We start from the raw sequence: 19,213 nt of genomic DNA, 5'->3' as shown, positions 1-19,213 counted from the left end.
ACAACATTTGATTTGGGGAGCAGTCCAGTGGATCAGAAGCACGTTAATAAAATTAAGGACCAATCAAAGTCAAAAAGTAAGCATCGCGACAAGACCTACAAGTAGTGTCGTAGCAAAACAAAACATAAACAAGACGAGAAAACGACATCATGAACTCGTCTCAAGTCAAGCACGAGTCAAAAACCAAGTATAGACTGTTACTTGAGATCAAATTGAAAAGAAACACCTATTGTGTTCATAAAATTCCTGTTTAATTGATCATTTGTATCCACAAAGCACTGGCAGCCCCCCCCGCTGTTTATCCTTGCAGTTTGGCGAGCGTGTCGGCGTACTGGAACTGTTGGTTGTTCTCGTAGTCCAGCATGTCCAGGGCCACTTGGCAGCTCTCCTTAACCACACGCTCGCCGTCGCCACGGAAACGCTGCAGCAGGGCCAGGCACTCGTCCCGGCCGATGGAGCCCAGGGCCTCGGCCGCCTCGTGGCGCACCATGGCGCTCTCGCCGCCGCGTTCCAGAACGGCGCGGAGGGCCGGGACGGCGGCGGGGTGTTGCATCTGACCCAGGACGTAGCCGATCTCGTGGCGGAAGAGTGCGCTCGAACACCGGAGGCCTGAAAAACACAAAGTCAAGAAGCAATTCTCAAATGAAGGAAAAATGCCGGAAACGAACGCATTCAAGGCGTGACGTCTCACCGTCCCCCAAGGCGAGGACGGCGTCGCGGCTGCCGACGTTCCTGAGCGCGAACATGGCCCGGTAGCGTTCGAAGAGCGGCAGGCTCTCGTCCAGCAGGGCGGCGCGCAGCTCCGACACGTTCCGGCGGGCGGCGGGGGGCGCCGGGTCCACCGAGCTGTACGGGTTCCCGTCCACGTCGCCCGCCTCTTTGTCGTCGTCGCCGCCGCTCTCGAGCCACTCCAAACGCCGCACGGCCAGCTGGCACGTCTCGGCCACCTGGAAGCACGTCAACGTGGAGTTCGTATCGGAAGGAAACCGACGACTCAAACCCGAGACTTTTTGTGTCTTTTTGGACAAGGCTCCGACGGACTTTTTGTCATGCGCAGTCAAAACATCAAACTGAGGGAAACAAAGACATTTCCCGCCTTTTTTCTTGTTGTTCCTCAAGCTATATTTTTTTTCATTAAAAAATGTCAGAAATTGTACTAAAAAAAAGCATTAAAAAAATATAATAATAATGAATACGTTATTTCCAAACAAAATGTGAAAACATTTTTTTTTTTAAATAAACATGTTTTTTATGTCCTCAAAAGTATAAAAAGGTTTATTATTGAGGAAAAAGTAATGTTTTTCCAATATATTTTTTTAACAATTTTTTTTGCTTTTTTTATGCGTGTGTAAAATTGCCATGCTAGAAATAAGATGCTTTAAAAAATTAAATAAAATTCAGTTGATGTCATGTGCGTGCTGAGCTCCATTCAACAAAAGTTTGAATGTGATTGGTTTGTTCTGAGCATTCACCTCCTTAACCCTCCCCCCCAATTGAGTTGTGCAGGTTAAAGGTCACAATAATAATGTAAAACCTTCTAAATAGTTTTTCTTGGTCTCCTTTTTTTTGGTTTTTAGATCACAAAGGTCTGGCACTTGAAGAGGGGTGTGCAGACTTTATCAATCCCTTGCACCTCAATGACGGGGTCCTGGCTGTAGGCCTTCAGCAGATCCAGAACCGAAGCGTCCCCGATGGCCCCCAGGGCTTCTCCTGCAGTCGCACGCAAACCCTTGGCTTAAATTGACCCCACGCGTTGGGAGTCTTCGCAAAATGGCCGCCACTCACCCGCTTCGTGCCGGACCATGGGCTCCTGTCGGGTGTCCTTGAGTACGGCGCTGAGGACGGGTATGGCGCGCGCGTCCTGCATCTGACCCAAGCAGTAGGCCAGCTCGTGCTTGAGCAGCGCCGAGTCGTCGCTGAAGGCTTTGCTGATCCACTCCACCGCCTCGGCGCCTAAATCGAAACGCGGCAGGATCGCGGAATAAAACACGTCAGACAAAAATCACACCGTACTCAAGAACTAACAGTTTGAAGATGTTCTGGTTGGAATGTACATTTGGCAGAGGTTACTAAAGGTTTGTCCTGGTTTTGAAATGTACCTCCCAGGTTCTTGAGGGTGAACAGAGCTCGGAACCGCTGCGTCAGGTCCTGACGGGGGTCCACCAGAACAGAACCCACCGCAGCCAGGTGCTCCACACTGGCCATCCTGCGCGCACACACACACACACACACACACACACACACATTATACAAAACACACACCTCAAATGAACATGTAAAGCACTTGAAAACAACCTTTGCCGCATCCAAAAATCTGTACGTGCAGTAAAAATCAGTCATCATACAAATAACAAAGACATGTGGAACAAAAATGAATCAAATCAAAGAAATAATTTACCCCAATTACTTATAAGGAAAATGTGGGTATTTGTTCGCAAAGTTTATATTGACGTGTCGAACGACTTGTAATGTGGGAACCACTTCTTGTTGTACGATCCAAAATACACATGCTAAAGGTAGCTAGGCTAGCTAGCCACGTTACAAGCAGGCAGGCGTTACATCACTAGCTACAGCGACGGTTAGCTTCCTAAAGAAACATTTTTAACACAGCAGCCGGCGATTCAAGACTTTATTTTTTTGAAAGAGCGCACCTGACGATGAAAGAAAGTCGTCAGCTCGTAGAGCAGAAGCAGGTCAATAAGAGTTCATTGCTTCTGCTGTTCTGTGACAGACTGACTGGCCGGTGTTGTGCCGAATGCTCGCACGCTTGTTGACTTCCGTAAACGTCAGGCGTGACGTCAGGTGAAAAAGGCGGAGCGAGTAATGTGCGTATGGACGCAAATGTCAATCCACAAGGAAAGTAGCACTGCAGCCTAGTCTTTTTATTTTAAGTAACTACTAATTGTTTACTACTTATGACAGTGGTTTACGTTGCAGTGTTTGTGTTTCAGACGTGTTTTATTGTGGAGAGAATGCGGCCGGAAGTGAGCAGCGCGACGAACGAAGCGTTCGGAGGATGAAGAGGGAGGCGTCGAGGAAACACCTGCGTGCGTGTTTTGGAACAACGCATGCCGCCTGACGTTTGGATCCGAAGAAGCAGACCAGGGAGCACCTTTACGCTCGGACGACATTCTTCCTTGCTTTCCATCCTTCGGTCAATTCTTGCATCCTCAGACGACGCCAAACGGGCCGCGCATTTTCCTCCTCCTCCTCCTCCTCATCGTCATCCTCATGGTGGACGTCAAATGATCGTCGACGCTTGCCAAGGAAAGCGCGTCGTCGTCGTCGTCCTCCTCTTCCTCCGTCTTCATCACCAGGTAGGCGACCCACAGTACAAGACAATCCATGTGCACGCGTCCTCCATTGTATGAGATGGAGGCTGGCAAACACGCGCAAACACCACATGACGATTTTCTTGATTGGATTGTTTTAGGAATTTGCATTATTGCCCCGAATGACCGTCGCGGTTTTCCTGCTGCTCAGCGATATACGAGCGCAATTGGTGTGTGTATATTGTCTGCTCTGTTTGTTTGAAATCATGAAAGAGCTGTTTAGGAGGAAAGTGGTGGAATGTTATGATCAAGCCAGACGAGCACTTTGACTCATCATTTATGTGAAGGGAGGGGGAAAAAAACTACCGAAAGTGTTGGCTGTCAAAAAAGCTTGTAGCTTCTTCAGTTCTTTATGCAATCAACAGCCAAACCACAAAAAAAAAAAACAGTGCTTTCTCAGCCAAAAGTAGAGCAAACCGATTTGGTTGAGAAGCAGGAAAGTGTAGCATCAGATGTTTCGGAGTTGTATGACTTCCATCGTGTTGCCATTTGTCTTCCTCATGATTGACATGTCAAGAGTAGAAGCTATAAATGTGACATCAACATATGACGACATGAATTTACAATTTACAAATCCATCGCGTATCAATTCACGAAAATGGCAAATGGTCGTCAGCACCTGAGGTCTGGCCGCAATATTAGGTACACCCACACAAGATGCAGGATTTCGTTTTTTTGGTTGGTTTCAGAGCGCGTGGCCATGCCGCCGCCGCCGCAGCCGGCCTTCCTCACGGCCCGGGTCATCATCATCTTCGTCATCTTGCTCGTCCGGCCGTTCGCCGCCGCTTCCGTTTCCTGCCCGGCGAGCTGCCGATGTTACAGCCTGACGGTGGAGTGCGGATCCACCGGCCTCGTCGTCTTACCCGAGCAGGTGCCCGCATCCACGCAGGTAACAAAAAGCAACAACATGCACTCCATCTTATTTCTTCAGCTTGAAAAAAAAAAAAAAAAAAAAAAAAGTATGTTTTGCGAGGAAAATAAGTACTTTTTTTCTTTTTAAAGTGCATTGTGCCATATTGTCGCTTTTTTCAACATCATGCATGCTCCACCAATGCCCAGATGAGTACGAAGAGCCCTGACTGTTTGACTCTGACCACACCTTTCAGCTTTGATCTTCCCTTTTAGTAGAGTGTGCCGACCGTCACACGCCACAATTTCTTTGGGAAGGGGCGGAGCTTTTCTTACCTCATTTGAAGTCATGTCTTTGTTTGTCAACTGTGGCTGTCGCTTTAAGAATGAACGAGCCTGACACACATGCTGCAGTTACGCATTGGCCAGAGGTGGCAGTCGTGAGCAAAAAAGTGACTAACTGTACAAAGATCTTTCAAAAATAGAAAAAGGCGTATAAAAAAAAAGTTGTACTTTTTTGGGATGAAAATAAGTTTTTTCTTCAGGGTGATTTTTCTTTTTCAAAGACCAAGTCATTCCGTTTTTTAGTTTTAGTTTTAGAAAGTCTATATTTTCCCCCAAGTCAAAAAAATATCCATACTTCCCTAAAAACGTACTTATTTCTTCATTTCAATAAAGTTTTGACCTAACTTCCAATATGTGTTCATTCAAGCATTCGATGACCCGATGACCTTTCCAACCTTTTGATGTTGTTGTCGCGTATCCTCGCAGACGCTGTTCCTGCAGGACAATGCGATCGGTCAGATCCACCGGCAGGACCTCACCCCGCTTGCGCACCTGCACTACCTCTACCTGCAGGTAAGGCACACGCACGCAGACACGTCAAATCCAAGGAAAAAGCCTGACACCGTTTGGTTCCCTGGAAGTTGAGTAGAAGCCCGTGTGGCTAAAGCCAAACTGTGGCGGGCTTTTTCCTTTCTGAACCTGGACTGGCCAACCCTGCGCACAATTATGCAAATGAAATGTGGCGGCTGGACAACGCCCCCCCCCCAGAACAACAGCATCTCTGCGGTGGAGCCGGGCTCGTTCCAGACGCAGACGCAGCTGCTGGAGCTGGCGCTGGACGGGAACAGGATTCGCTCGGTGACGGCCGACACCTTCCGGGGACTCCGACACCTGCGCATCCTCTACCTGGCCGCAAATGACATCACACGCTTGCTCGACTTCACCTTCCATGGCCTGCAGGTGACGCGCGCAATGGGGGGGGAGGGGGGGGGGGAAAGCAAGCTTCCCGTGGGTGGTCCTTTGCTATTGGCAGGGGGAAATCGGAGCCAAACTGATGCCCAATTAAAAGCATTGTTTGTTTTTAACCCCTCAAAAAATTCTTCAAAAAAAGAAAAAAATGCATTTTCCAAGAAAATCAGAAAGGGGAGGTGTAAAAAAATAAATAATAATAATACAAATATTGAAATGAAAAACGTAAATTCGTGGATTCGAACAAAACATTTTGGGGGCAGAAGGGGTCCACTGTTTTTCAATTAAATGATGAATAAATAAAATACATTAAAATGACAAGAAAAATATTTTCCAAGAAAAACGTTGATGGAAGTTTTACTGCTAATTCAAGGAAAAAACCTTTTTCAAGGAAAAGTTGTATTTTCCATTACCTATTTTTTTCAAACTTTTGAGCAATTAATTAAATAATTCCTTTTTGTATAAAAAGTAGGCTATTCATTTTCGAAGAAGATATTTTCCAGGCAACTTTTTTTATTTTATTTTTTTAAGTCTAAGGAAAAAAGTTTTTCAAAAAAGTGAGTTTAAGGAATCCGTTTTCATCAAACAAGTTTTTGGGGGGAGAAATCCAGTCATCGTTTTGAAGTCTATTTCTTCTCATCACTGATGTTATTACCTATATATATATATTATAACTATAATGTTTTTAATATAAATTTTTCCCAAAAATACTTGACTAACAAGGAAAACGTTTTCCTTTTTAAAGAAAGAAATTGCTTGTTTTTAAAAGGAAAAACTGTTGACGTTTGATATGTTTGTTAAAAGTCCGATTTTGGGGACGGCGTCTCGCTATTCGAAGGAACGTTGTGGAGCTTCTTTTCCCTTGTGTTGTTTTGCGTCCTCAGCGGCTGCAGGAGCTGCACGTGCAGCGCAACGAGGTGGAGGCGGTGGGCGAGCAGGCGCTGGCGGGTCTGACGTCGCTGGCGCTGCTGGACCTGAGCGGGAACCGCCTGCACACCTTGGCGGCCGCCGCGCTCCGGCCGCTGGTCAGCTTGCAGGTGCTGCGCATCACCGGTGAGCTTCCGCAAAATGGCCGACAACGCAAAGGCGCAATCGTTAACGAGCCACATGCTGCTTCACCGCCCGGCCGGCCGTCGGCCCGCAGAGAACCCGTGGCGCTGCGACTGCGCCCTGCACTGGCTGAGGAGCTGGATGGACGAGGAGGGCCGGCGTCTGCTCAGCTCGTCCGAGCGGCGCCGCCTGCGCTGCCGCGAGCCGCCGCGGCTGTCGCGCCTCGGCCTGCTGGAGGTGCCGCCCAACAGCCTGGTGTGCATCCCCCCCCTGGTGCAGCTGGAGCCCCGGCGGCTGGCGGTGCGCCTCGGCGACAGCCTGCGAGTCTCCTGCCACGCCTCCGGATACCCACGCCCGCAGGTCAGCACGCAAAAACAGCCTTCGCTTTTAACAGCAACACCTTTTTTGTTTTTTGGTAGGTAAGAATGTATGTTAAGAAAAGGAAAACATGCATTCTTGAAAGCACAGATTTTATAAAAATAATCATAATTTCTTGAAAGAAATTGCTTGTCATTTTTTTCCTAAAAAAAAAAGAAAAAAAGAAAAAAAAAAAGCATTTTCATCTCAGTTTCAATACTTTACCTTTTTTATAACCTTTTTTTAAAACGTTTTTTTTTTCAACTTAAGTAACATTAAATATGTTCTCTTCTCTTCCAAGATTTGTTCTTGAAAAAATTCTTTCAATTTTAACAAAACCTTTTTTTAGATATTTTTTTGTTGTTTTTTTTACAGCATTAAAAAAAAAAGTTTTCATCTTGATGAAAAGAACAATGTTTGTACTTTATTTTTATTCAGGTATTTATTGCTGAGAAATGACTTTCAATTCTTTGAGTGTACTTACCTGTCTGCGCCGGCCGGTGGCAGGTGACCTGGAGGAAGGCGTCTTCAGGCAAGGTGTCGCCGGCGCCCCGAGGGCTGGTGCAGGACCTTGGCGGCGGGACCCGAGGAGCGGGCGGCAGCGGGGAGCCTTCAGAAGGCGGCCGGGCGCACGTCCAGAAGAGCGGCGACGGCGGCGCCTCGCACTTTGACCCCGACACGGGCAGCGGGATGCTCTTCCTCAGCAACGTGACGGTGGCGCACGCCGGCTTCTACGAGTGCGAGGCCTGGAACGCGGGCGGCGCGGCGCGGGTCACCTTCCAACTGGCCATCAACTCGTCGTCTTCGTCATCGTCGTCCATCTGGGCAGGCTGGGCGCAGGCGGGCCCCCCCGACGTGCCGGCGTGGCCCCGCCTGAGGAGCGGCGGCGGCGGCGACGTGAGCCGGGAGCCGCTGTACGCGTTGGGCAGCATGGCCTTCGGCGCGCTGGGCGCCGCCACGCAGACGGCCATCGCTGCCGGCATCTCGCTGCTGGCGCTCACCGCCCTGCTGCTGCTCGCCATGATCTACAGCCGACGTCTGCGGGGCCACAAGGACGCGCACGCCGCACACAAAGTACGCGCACGCACGACATCCTCTCCTCGTTAGCTACTAACAAATTGATTTTTTTTTTTCTTAACCAAGAGGAATTTTCTTCAGAGCTGAGGTTCTCCCCAGAAAGTAAATTTTTGTTTACGCTGTCGTAATTTTGAGACAAGTTAGTAAGTTTTGCCAGGACAGTATTTTTTCCCAGAAAAGTCATATTTGGGGGGGATTGTTTTCACAGATTTTTTTTTTTTTTTTAGACTGAAAGTTTTTGGGAATCTCCCAACACGAATTATTTTTTTTTTTTCCTGCCGCTGGAAAAGTTATTATTCAGAGTAAAGTTATTTTTCCCCGGAAAGTTTAGTTTCGTATTACATTCTCAGAATTCAAATTATAAATGGAAAATTCTGACTTTAATCTAAGAATTTTGACTTTAAAGTCATAATCCTGCCAACCTTTTTTTTCTCTCTCTTCACTGGCCCTAATCCTCTCCCGTAAATTTTTGAAGAAAAAGCTTGATTTATATGTAACGTTGCTGCTGCTGCTGTTTTGGCATCAGGAGGAGAGCATCCTGTACGTGAACGACTACTCGGACGGGCCGACGACGTTCGCCCAGCTGGAAGAGTTCCGGGACGAGCGCGGCCACGAAATGTTCGTCCTGAACCGCGCCAAACCCGTGCTGCCGCCGGCCCCGCCCGCCGCACCACCGGCCCGCGGCCCCGCCCCGTCCGACGCCAGCAGCCGCTCGGGTTCCTCGGCGGCCGGCCCGCAGCCGCCCGCCAGCCCCGGCGAGGCGGACGGCGACATTCGGACCGTGCGGAGAATGGCGGGCGAGGGCGGGGAGGCGGAGCCGGTCATGACGTCCGAGGGCGAGGGCGCGTTCCTCAACCACGCCGGCTTGTTCGTGGACTCTCAGATGGCCTACGAGATCCACTGCTGAACACCGGCCGACACTGCGACCCCGACCCTCTGCGCTTTGACCGGAACTCCTCGGACAAACCATGTTGACGCTTTGAGAGCCGAGCGAGCAGCTTTCTGGACTTTCGTCATGTTCTCGCGCACGCGCTTCTTCTTCGTACTTGTCTTCTTTGGGAAAAGAGCGAGACAAAAACCAAGCCAAAAAAACCCGCTTGACACGGACTGTTGAACCGGCCAGATGCTAATTGGCTAGCAAGGTGCTAGCGTAGCGTACGGAGGAGGATTACGGACACACTGGAAAGAAAACTAAATGAGTGCTACTATTATGATACAATGAACTAAAGTGAAGGTGAGTTAAGGTCACTTTGCCCTGTTGTGCAACTATACGAAAACAAAGCTTCCTTTTAGAGAATTACTCCCCTCATGCCTTTTAGTGTAACACATCAAACACAAAAGTCAGTGTCTTGTTAGAAAGAAAAATAATTGCTTTTTTTCTCTCCCCCAGAACAATTGCACATTTTTCATGGTTTTGGGAAAAAAGTCAGAATGTTGTGTTTTTTGAAAATCACCCCCAAGCATATTTTGTGAGAAATCAGTCAAAGCTTAAGCCTTCACAAAAAGGCTTATTTTTCTGGGGGCTTTTCTTCTTCTCAGGAAATCAAAAATTCTGCAAAGGTGAAAAAGATGGAATTTTAATAAAATGTATTTTTTTTTGAGGAAAAAAAGATGTATTTTGTTCAAAAATATAGTTTTTTTTAAAGGAAAAAACATATTTTCTCCACAGATGTATTCTTTCAAATGTAATTTCTTGGGGGACAATAACATATATTCATTTCCCAGAGAAAGGTGTATTTGAAGTCTTAAGAATAATGTGACACTTTTTCCTCACTGAAAAGGTGTCGAAATCTTGTCTGATTGTCATCAAGTTGAAATGGGAGCAAGTAGCGAGCGCGTTGGCAAAATTTCACACGATCGCTTCAGTGATGTGACTTTTGATGTGTTTTTTTGTGATATGACACCTTTTTGAACCCCAGAAATGAAGACTTGATTGTGGAATTTTCTTTCCAGTGTGTCCGTGCTCGTCCTTCGGCGAGTGGACAAGCGTGTGCACGCTCGTCATTTTTAGCAAATGTGGTTGTGCTCGTTAGCATGTAGCAGTTGTCGTGTTTACAGTCTTGGTGTTATTGTTGTTTTCATTCCGACAGGTTTGAGGGGTGGGAGGGGGGGTTGTAAGGGTGTGACCCCCCCCCCCCCCATCTGAAACGATAGCAACGTTTGTTATCGTTCAACATTTTGTGCCAACGAAGAGTTGTGACGAGCTTGTCAATAAAACAAACGATGTTGGTTGCTTGCTTGTTAGCTCCGCATTTCACAAATAAACAAAACAAATGACGGAAACCTCCATTAATGCCCAAATAAAATGGCGACAGTGGTAAGTTTCTTCTCCATTGCTAACGTGTTCCTTTTTAACCTCATGACAGAAATATGAATTTTCTGTCTGGCAGCTGCTTTAGAGCGATCTACTGTGTTCAGTGACAAAATACAGTCAATTTTGTAGAGTACGTTTGACTCTAAACAGGTTCAAATTTACACTTGGAAGAGAGTAAAATATTTTGTGTACGAGAGAATTTTTTGGGTCTCCTGGATATCAGCAAAGAGTAGGCGTGGCATAGCTCAGGTGGTAGAGCGGCCCGCAACCCTTGTGCTAGCTTTTTTATTTATTTATTTAAATAAACTAATAAAATGTACTCAAAAATGTTTCTTCTAAAATGTACTTAGAATTTCTGAGTAAAAAAAAACTTTACTAGTTTATTGTGATGGGATAGGCCACTCCTCTCGTACAGTCAAAATGAGTATAATTTACTCTCTTCCAAGTGTTTAGAGCGGCACCAGATACTCTTTTTAGAGTCAAACGTACTCTACAAATTTGACTGTGTAAGCTCCGTTCGTGTTAGTTGAGTTTTCGAGCAAAAATCTGAGAAAACTCACTTTTTGGACTCAATTACGAACCTTCGGTCACTACACAACTGCCTCTTATCAATTGAGCCAAGAACGGCACCATGATGAGTGACGCTGCAGTTGAACGTCACCTGACCATTAATATGGCGATTCATCATTTTTGTTTGTTTACAAATGTGACTCCATTTTGCCCTCACTGCTTTTTTCCACGTGACTCTGAAAGTTAAAAGGCAGCCTAGCGAGGGCAATAACCACAATCTGAGCTTAATTTAATCAAGAAAAAACAATTCAAAGTAAACAACAATGACGGACGACATGAACAAAGGCGATTAACAACGATAACAAAGCAGGACGCGAGCGTGCAGTGTGCAAATCATACGAAACATCAAGAGCGTGCAGTGTGCGTGTGTGCATTTAACTGGGGAAGTACGCTGAAGGCAAAGGCGCTTTGCTGCGTGCAGGCGGCAACTCTGACGAGGAAAGACAAGAAACGGCCGGTGAACGTGATGTCGTCGATTACGTGTGACGTCATATTGTGATGTCATGGCGTGGCGCCAGTCGATGGTGTGAAGTCACCTCTGGGGAGGAGAGCGTTGGGAAGCGCGTCCACGGGGATGCTGTCGTCTCTCTTCTTAAAATATTTGGCATCCAGGCCGCCGACGCAGTCGCTCACTCTGCTCGCGATAAACGGTCACGTTTCATATTCAATCGTGTTATTCTGATCGAGAGCAAGTCGCGTCAACTCACGCGTGTCTGTGAAGGACGTCAGGAGCGGCGGCAGCTTTTGTCACGTGAGGATAAAAGTGAGTCTGCTGGGAACAAACGAGACGACAAAAGACGGCGAGCGCTCGGTCAGGGGCGTCCGAGCGGCAAAGACGACGGCGCGCTCTCTTACTCGAAGTCCCGCCGGCTCCGGATCCTTCTCGTTCAGCTGCTTCTCGTTCAGCTGCTTGTTCAGCCAACTGATCACTGACGACGACAACACACCAACGCACGTGTCACTCGCACGGCTGCGCGCTCCGTACAAGATGGACGCTCCTCACCGTTCTCGTTGTTCTGCAACAATTCTTTCGTCTCCGACAACTTCTGCACGCTCGACTCCAGCTGCTCCTTCAGACTTGTGATCTGACACACACACACAAGCTTGTTTTACCATCTCTGTGGGGCCATCTCATTGACATCATGCATTTCGTAGCCCCTCCCCCTAACCCCAACCATCAAAAATGATTGCCTACCCCTAGTCCTTACCCTAACCTCAACCATAACCCAATTCAAAGCTAAACTCTCAAACCAAGTCTTGACCCTCAAAAAGAGGTCTAAAGTTGTCCTCCAAAATGGCTCCACAAAGGACAAGTGGGCCCCACAAGTCTGTAAAATCCCAGAATACCGGCCCGACCACGTAGCAAAAAAAAGCACGTGTGGGTGTGAGCCTCGTGCGCGGTCGTCACCTGCTGGTCCTTGTCGTGGATCTGCCGGCGAGCATCCCGCACTTCCTTCTGGGCTCGCTCCAGTTTGGCGGAGGTTTCCCGCACGACTTTCTCCTGCGCCACCAGCGCCACGTTCTTGTCTTTGTTCTTGTCCTGCTGAACTTGCAGCTCGCACTGAAACTTCCTGATGATCTCGTTGCCCTGAGAACGTGCGAGAAACACATTCAAACCCTCTTCGGGCGACTCCGAATCATGTCCTTGCGCCGTTTGTCCACCAGATGGCGCTCTGATGCCATTCAATCCAAGATGCCGCCAACATTTGCACATGGAGAGTTTTGGACTTTTCATTGTAGTTAATATAAAGAGGAACATGACAAACCTTCTTGACATCCGCAGATAAAAACTCCACCTCGGCTTGAAGTTTTCGTAGCTGAGCTTCTTTGCCGGCGGCGTTTTCCTTGAAGGATTCCTGCAGAACAAAAGCGGGCGTGATGCGGCGGTGGCCTCCCAGCGTTAATGTCGTCGGCGGGCACAAACCTTCTGCTCCTGCGTGGCCTTCAGCACCTCCTGGGTTCGACTCATCTTTTGCTCCTTGTCTTTGGCTTCCTGCTCCAGAGAGAGCACTCGCGCCTGAAGCTGCTCGGCCTGCCGCTTCTTGTCGTGCAGCGCCGCGTCCAGGGTGGCGTTCTCGCGCCGCAGTGACGCCACCTGCTGCATGGCGCGCTGGTACTCCTGCGCACACACAAAGTCCAAAGTGACCTCTGCCAAGCTCCCTCTTGTGAATGTTGTTGCTAAGCTCCATGTTGTGCCAAAAACTTTCAACTGTTGTGTAATCAAAAGTTTACATGAGGTCAAATGAAGTTCACCATGTGAAGTTTACAAGCTATTTTTGGCTCGTCGTGAAAGTCAAATCACGTTTGCTTAGTAGTGTTTAAAGAATGGATTCCTTTTAGTAGTAATTGTGAAATACATATAGTAAAAATAATCTCTCCATATGGCATGCGTGTCTACAACGTATGCCGACAACAAATGGGGGCTGACTGCACCGTGAAACAAAAAAAAATCATCAAACTCTTCGCTACTCATGGACAAACCTCCTCAACACCCGCCATCTTGGACGTGAGATCCCTGACGGCGGCCTCACTCTTGAAATTCCTGTCGCCCAGCTCGCTGCAGGAGGTCTCCAGTTCTGCCAGGCGGTTCTGCATCTGCAGACTGCTGCGCTGGTGAGCGCTCTCCAAATCCTGCCGCAGTTGCCGCATCTGCTGCCGCAGGCCGTCCTGCAACTGTGACACGCCGTCGTCAGCGAGGCGTGGAAGTGACGGGGGAGCGGGTGCGAGGCGGGATCTTGGGGCCTCACCTCGGCCGCCTTCTCCCGCTCGGACCGCAACTCGTCAGCGTGACGGCTGGAAAGCGAGCTGCTCTGCAGGGTCCAGTCCAAACGCAGACGCTCCGTCTCGTTCTTCTTCTCGGACAGCGTCTGCAGCGACGTTGCAGCATGGAACGTCACTTTAATCTCATTTTTAAGTTTTAGTCTGATAGACTGATTATCGGCCGGGACGATAATTAGGCCGATAATCAGCCTTACAAAATCTGAGGATTAGTCAATGAAGCTTGTGTTTGTTCCATTTGCCGTTTTGAATAATGGTCATAAACAAACAAACAAACCTGCTCGGCGTTATTGAGCCGCCTGGTAAGATCATCTTCAGTTTTTTGCAGTTTGACCTCCAGGGCTTCTTTCTCGACCTGAAACACAAGACGACAACAAGGCATCCATTTTGGGAGAACAGCCACATGCTTCATCAAGTCTGAAGACAAAACAATCGCATGTGATCACATGCTGCTCGCCTGGTCGGCTCAATTTTCATAACAGGCATTTTTTTGTTTATGAGCCCAACCGAGATCGCACAATCAATAACGGTAGGTTCCTCTCATCTTGCATCGTTTTCTGTGTTTTTTTCTCTTCATCAATGTTGCACTTGAGGTGATGATGCGTTGTTAGACATCATACTGTTAGTATTACGAATAATATTCATAATTCATGTTCTTTGAAAGCGACTGCCTCTTTGCCAGAGCGCCACATGCTGTTGACTGCATTTTATTTGTATTTTTGTTACCCTGGGCCAAAGGCTGCACTCATCCAAAATGGCAACTAAAGAAATCAAATACATTTAAAACGTACTTACTTAAAGCACATTGAAAGAAAATTCATTTGAATGTATTATTTTATTCTTTCAGTCATTTACCTCCTGAGGCAATCAAAGAAATGTTCATGTATTCTTTAGGAGAATGACTTACAATAAAATGAATGCTAAATAATAAAATGGAAAACCAGAAGTGAATACTATTTCATCATCCATGAGCCATCTGGGAACGAGCAGGCCCATCTGTCGGCTTTCAAAAGCCAAAGCCGTTTTTAACGGGGCGTCACCTTGAGAGAGGCCAGACAGGACGCCAGGTAGTCCTTGACGTGCGTGTCCGAACCCGGCGTCAGCGTGAGAGAAAGCTGGTTGATGTGCTTGAAGGAGCTGGTCTCCATCACGCTCAGGTGGGCGGGGCCTTCCAGGGACGGCAAGTCACATGACAGCAGCAGCTGGAACCTGCACAGCAAAAGAAGAAAACAAACAAAAAACAAAACAGTCATGCAAGTTTCGTTACCTAACGTGCCATTCTGTAAACCAAGATGGCGGACGTCAAGGGTCGGCATCCGTTTTTGGTTTTTGGGCAGCAAGTCAAACTCATTTGAAACGACTTTATGCTAACACGGATGGCACAAATGGAGGGAGAAAAAAAAAAAGAGAGCTTCCAAGGACATTTATTCAGCGAAAGCAAATACCGGTGCTGTTTTTGCCGGAGAGTGAGGCTGCTCAACCGTCCTATCCGTCGCATTTCTGAGGCGGGCCAAACCTGCGCGAACAGACAGTGGAATGAACCAATGAGCGAAGAGCGGGCGTGACGTCAGGAAAGCCACTCGTTGAAGTCTTTTTGGAAGAGACGGAGTAAAAATCCAACATCCAGCCAAAGAGAGACAGTAGTGAATGACTTATGTCGTTGTTGCGGGAAAAACTTGAAGAGCAAAGTTGCTCACGAAGATGACGTCACGCAAATAGACGATTTTGATTGGCCGGCGCCAAATCCCCGTCTGTGGACGCCTTCCACATCCACTTTCTTTTTCAAGGCTAGGCTTTCATATAACGTGTAACTCAAACCCCATCATAAAAGGTCATTAGTGTTTACACAATGAATCAAACTTACCAAAAAAGAAGACACACTACGCATATTGCAATTTACGAAAAAGAAAAAAAATGTAAGCTGCTCCATTACAACCGTTTGTATTGATACAGCACAATTGACAAACTAATATGGATGACTTTTTTAGAAAGAAGACAAACGACTGATGTTTCACTTTCCTAAAAAGAAAAGATTTGAGCTCTTGCATGCATAATTCAGGACATTTGTGCTTTTAGGGAGTTTTACAGGCTTAGTGATGGCAAATAGAGACAAAACGTGGTGTTGTGTATGAGAAAGTGGAAGCGGTCAATCCTGATGCAGGAGGAAGTGAAAGAGTGGTGGTGGTGTCATTGGAAGGAGGCGTGCGTGCGTGCGTGCGTGCGCGCGTACCTGGGATGGCTGCAATTCTGCTCCGACTGGCACTGCCCAAGAAGCTGAGTCAGCAACTCGGGGAATGACGTGAATTCAATAAGGAGCGCCTGCTGGACTTTCAATCTACACAAAAAAATAAAATAATCAAGTTTGAAAAACAAAGCATACTAAACTAACTGCATGTGATTGTGCGCACTTCTTCTTAGGCAAACCTTTGGAACTCTTCCTTAGTTATCGTAAGGCTGAAGAAAAAATGTGGATCGGCGTCATTGGTTAATCTCACCACAATATCCTGATGAGCAAAGACCACAGAAAATATCTTTCAAATCACTTCACTTGCACCCCCCATAAAAGTGACACACCTGTGTCCAAGAAGAAGAAGCAGAGAAGGTCCCCAATTAATTTCCAGTTTTATGCTGTTTGTATGTGTTGCTGCTCTGTGTGTGTGTGTGTGTTAAAGTAGAAGTTGTACGAAAGCTTGTGAGTAAAATTCATGCTAATCATCGGTACCACACCTACAAACCTTTTGCATTATATGTTAGCTTTTAGCTAATAAACTAGCTAGGCCTGCTGATATAGTTTGGGTGAATATTTAGCTTTTTAAATATGCAAAGTTTTAGCGCTGAATCTAACGACTAATAATAATGATGAAATAATCGATTAATCTGTCCATTATTTTGTCAATTAATCAACAATAAACAATCTGTTTATTCAAAAACAGGACATGAATTTGAATTGACAGTGCCAAAAATGCACCAAGATAAATGAATTATGATTCAGTAACATTTCAGAAAATATGCCAAAAATGTTGAGCATTTTGGACATGGAGCGCAGACTTGTTCCTTCAAAATAAAGTTCCGCATGATGAAGGCTGGAGTGACTGCCCAAACTGTCAGCAAGAGAAGGCAGTTTTCTTTTTACTGGACAAAGTACAATTATTGTCTGAAGAAAAGAAATTTCAAACCAATATTGATCATTGTTTTTCAAAGTAAAAGCAGGTATACACAAACGTCTTATTTTGGAGAAAACACAAATGCTTTCATGGAAGACTACAGAAATCTCACAATGTATTTGGTTGAGAGGGTGAAATTCCAAGGGTTTGGACAATTCTAAATTAAACAAGGTCTCCAAATGATTAATTGCTTCACAAAAAGAATTATGGATTCATTTGATAACCAATTTGTTGTTGATTTATCAATGCCTTTTTTATGGGTACGTTTTCAGTCATCTTCAACTGGGAGTGACAAACAACTTGAAGCAAGCACACTGTGCCTCTTATTGAGAACAGTGCGAGCACAGAGTTGTTGTTTTTTTCTTCCTCAAAGTGATGCTATACGACTCATTTGTAGACAGTGACAAAGTGAACGTGAGAGTGTCTGTGCAAGCGAGAACAAATACTGCAATGTCATCTTTGCCTAAACCTTTTGAAAGGGGCGAGTGGTGACAGAAAAAAATGATGGAGTGAAGACAGGAAACGGCAAGGATTTTTTTTTTTTTTACTGCAAATAAACCAACGGCATACTCACTTGCTGGCGAACGCAACTCGTGCTCGGCTGAAGCTCAATAGTGACGCGGATGTGTGCTTTTCTGTAACAAGAAAAGCACCGTCGTTTACTTTCATTTTTTACGCTGTTTTTATTTAACCTTCATTTCTCCATAAGGCCTTTGAGAAAAGATTGTCGTTTGCAACGTCGACATGGCTGCAGAACGGACAGCAGCGTCAAACAAGGCAAAACTCAAACAAACACAAGAAATATGCAACAAACTGTGAACAAAACAAAACAAAATATAAAAAACACAAGTCAACACAATTATAAATAAGTTTAATTAGACCAAATCTTCTGCAATCAAAATTCACCATAGCTCCATTCAGCAAGTTTCCTTAAAAAATGGCTCCGGATGAAAATATCAACAATTATAGGTATTGTATTTAAAAACACACACATGTACACACACACACTACAGGCCAAAAGTTTGGACACACTTTCTTATACAATGCATGTGCTTTATTCTCATGACTGGTTACTTTGTAGATTCTCACTGAAGGCATCAAAACTATGTATGAACTGATGTGGAGTTATGTACTTCACAAAAAAAAGTGAAATAACTCAAAACATGTTTTATGTTATAGATTCTTCAAAATAGCCATGCTTTGCTCTGGTTATTTTTTGCATACTCTTGCTCTTGACTGACTGTTGGAAAAGCCTGTCAGGTGACTGACTACCTTTTGAAGCTCATTGAGAAAATGCCAAGTGCAAAAAAGTCATCAGAGAAAAGGGGGGTTATTTATTTTAACCATTTTTTTTGTTAAGTACATAACTCCAAATGTGTTCATTTGTTGTCATAGTTTTGATGCCTTCAGTGAGAATCTACAAAGTACATAGTTGTGAAAATAAAGCAAATGAATTGAATGAGAAGGTGTGTCCAAACTTTTAGCCTGTATTGTACATGAAATACAAGATCACAATTAATGTATTTCAAACAATATGAATGTCAGTGAATTTTCTTTTTTTGTGGTGGCAGTAGAAAAATACGTTCATCTCACTATTGAACAATTTTTATTTATATTGCACATTTACATGAACACTGCCCAAATTGATTCACATATTAATAACACGATGATAAACACAATAGGAAAGAAAGAATGCAAATGTAAAAACAATCAAATGGAGATAGATTTGGATCAGCTAGTATATATAAAAAATAACCGCTATTAAAACTAGGAAATTAAAATTGTGATTGAGATAAAACACAATAAATAAAAAATTGAGATGAAAATACAATTCAGGTGTCCAACTCGTGTCAAACGCCAGCATAAATAAATGTGTTTTTAAAAGGCATAGTTAGATGTATTATTCTAGCTTCATCAATACAAATATTTGAGACAATTCAATTAGATTTTGTCTTCCAATTCACACAGCAAAGCACATTAAGAAACCGTTGAAACAAACAAAGCGTCCGAAATAGAATTCATCGCAAACCATTTCACTTATCGTCTGCTATGTTCTACTTTTGTCAACTCTCAAGTGACAGTCGGTCGTTCAAGCAAGACGGCAAACTTGACCAACCGTCAAGTAAAACATGAAATAAAATACTAACAAAAAGCTCAAGTGCGCCTTTGTCGTGTACCTTTCGTCGCAGTGTCCACATCTGATGATAACTTTGACAAGTTCGCTGAAAATTGCCTCCATGTTAGACCGCCAACCGATCGTATTTCTTCTTCTTTGTTGAGCTTTTCTTCTTCGTCGTGCTGTTTCGGCTTACTCGGCGGACTGCCGGCAAAATGCGCATTAACGCCCCCTATTGATAGAACTGGCAGGACAGCACTTTATTTCATATCCCATTTGTCGCTTTGTACGGAAATGTATTGCATTCACTTGACAAAAATATCCCTTGTTTTTATTGTGTGTATTTTCTTTT

General features: G+C 45.5%; 4 protein-coding genes across 6 annotated transcripts in view; 1 reads left to right on the top strand and 3 right to left on the bottom strand.

Moving 5' to 3' along the window:
* Nucleotides 1–229: 229 nt before the first annotated feature.
* On the bottom strand, nucleotides 230–2,799 carry dohh (deoxyhypusine hydroxylase/monooxygenase). 2 transcript variants are annotated; one of them, XM_086088228.1, is made up of 6 exons: nucleotides 2,652–2,799; nucleotides 2,100–2,206; nucleotides 1,786–1,953; nucleotides 1,634–1,710; nucleotides 692–947; nucleotides 230–609 (listed from the first exon to the last, which is right to left on the bottom strand). In XM_086088228.1, the coding sequence occupies exons 2-6, from the start codon at nucleotides 2,203–2,205 to the stop codon at nucleotides 299–301; spliced, it is 918 nt and encodes a 305-aa protein (XP_085944354.1). In that variant the 5' UTR covers nucleotide 2,206; nucleotides 2,652–2,799; the 3' UTR covers nucleotides 230–298. The 2 variants fall into 2 exon arrangements, with proteins under 2 accessions (XP_085944354.1, XP_085944355.1); XM_086088229.1 differs by lacking the exon at nucleotides 1,634–1,710.
* Nucleotides 2,800–2,831: 32 nt separating this feature from the next.
* Nucleotides 2,832–10,149, top strand: LOC147166616 (leucine-rich repeat-containing protein 24-like). Its single transcript, XM_086088222.1, has 8 exons — nucleotides 2,832–3,317; nucleotides 4,022–4,221; nucleotides 4,953–5,039; nucleotides 5,235–5,426; nucleotides 6,320–6,488; nucleotides 6,580–6,845; nucleotides 7,350–7,916; nucleotides 8,446–10,149. The coding sequence occupies exons 2-8, from the start codon at nucleotides 4,033–4,035 to the stop codon at nucleotides 8,824–8,826; spliced, it is 1,851 nt and encodes a 616-aa protein (XP_085944348.1). The 5' UTR covers nucleotides 2,832–3,317; nucleotides 4,022–4,032; the 3' UTR covers nucleotides 8,827–10,149.
* An 866-nt stretch (nucleotides 10,150–11,015) lies between these two features.
* On the bottom strand, nucleotides 11,016–19,065 carry sass6 (SAS-6 centriolar assembly protein). Of its 2 annotated transcripts, none has more exons than XM_086088225.1 (16): nucleotides 18,923–19,065; nucleotides 17,320–17,380; nucleotides 16,006–16,085; nucleotides 15,812–15,916; nucleotides 14,622–14,790; nucleotides 13,859–13,936; nucleotides 13,551–13,670; nucleotides 13,285–13,476; nucleotides 12,728–12,922; nucleotides 12,570–12,659; nucleotides 12,212–12,391; nucleotides 11,807–11,888; nucleotides 11,659–11,732; nucleotides 11,511–11,575; nucleotides 11,340–11,437; nucleotides 11,016–11,233 (listed from the first exon to the last, which is right to left on the bottom strand). In XM_086088225.1, the coding sequence occupies exons 1-16, from the start codon at nucleotides 18,982–18,984 to the stop codon at nucleotides 11,178–11,180; spliced, it is 1,707 nt and encodes a 568-aa protein (XP_085944351.1). In that variant the 5' UTR covers nucleotides 18,985–19,065; the 3' UTR covers nucleotides 11,016–11,177. The 2 variants fall into 2 exon arrangements, with proteins under 2 accessions (XP_085944351.1, XP_085944352.1); XM_086088226.1 differs by having other exon boundaries at nucleotides 11,511–11,572.
* Nucleotides 17,600–19,213, bottom strand: part of trappc8 (trafficking protein particle complex subunit 8) — a 41,012-nt gene continuing 39,398 nt past the window's right edge. The window contains exon 42 of the transcript XR_015096405.1: nucleotides 17,600–19,105. The gene's annotated coding sequence lies outside the window, so the exon portion shown is untranslated. The remainder of the gene's footprint in view (nucleotides 19,106–19,213) is intronic.

Source organism: Leptonotus elevatus, chromosome 11 (assembly GCF_054856555.1).
Source record: "Leptonotus elevatus isolate MCC_2025b chromosome 11, RoL_Lele_1.0, whole genome shotgun sequence".
NCBI lineage: Eukaryota > Metazoa > Chordata > Actinopteri > Syngnathiformes > Syngnathidae > Leptonotus > Leptonotus elevatus.
Note: the sequence above shows the minus strand (reverse complement) of the source record. Positions and strands in the feature narration are given on the sequence as shown.

Excerpts from the sequence above, each read along its gene's own strand:
- LOC147166616 (XM_086088222.1), top strand. The coding sequence starts at position 4,033 with ATGCCGCCGCCGCCGCAGCCGGCCTTCCTCACGGCCCGGGTCATCATC. Across the intron at positions 4,222-4,952 it reads AGGTGCCCGCATCCACGCAG|ACGCTGTTCCTGCAGGACAA; the intron begins GTAACAAAAAGC and ends GTATCCTCGCAG. Across the intron at positions 6,846-7,349 it reads CCGGATACCCACGCCCGCAG|GTGACCTGGAGGAAGGCGTC; the intron begins GTCAGCACGCAA and ends GGCCGGTGGCAG.
- dohh (XM_086088228.1), bottom strand. The coding sequence starts at position 2,205 with ATGGCCAGTGTGGAGCACCTGGCTGCGGTGGGTTCTGTTCTGGTGGAC. Across the intron at positions 948-1,633 it reads GCCAGGACCCCGTCATTGAG|GTGGCCGAGACGTGCCAGCT; the intron begins GTGCAAGGGATT and ends ACGTGCTTCCAG. Across the intron at positions 610-691 it reads CGTCCTCGCCTTGGGGGACG|GCCTCCGGTGTTCGAGCGCA; the intron begins GTGAGACGTCAC and ends TGTGTTTTTCAG.
- sass6 (XM_086088225.1), bottom strand. The coding sequence starts at position 18,984 with ATGGAGGCAATTTTCAGCGAACTTGTCAAAGTTATCATCAGATGTGGA. Across the intron at positions 14,791-15,811 it reads CAGAATTGCAGCCATCCCAG|GTTCCAGCTGCTGCTGTCAT; the intron begins GTACGCGCGCAC and ends TTTGCTGTGCAG. Across the intron at positions 12,660-12,727 it reads AGGCCACGCAGGAGCAGAAG|GAATCCTTCAAGGAAAACGC; the intron begins GTTTGTGCCCGC and ends TTTGTTCTGCAG.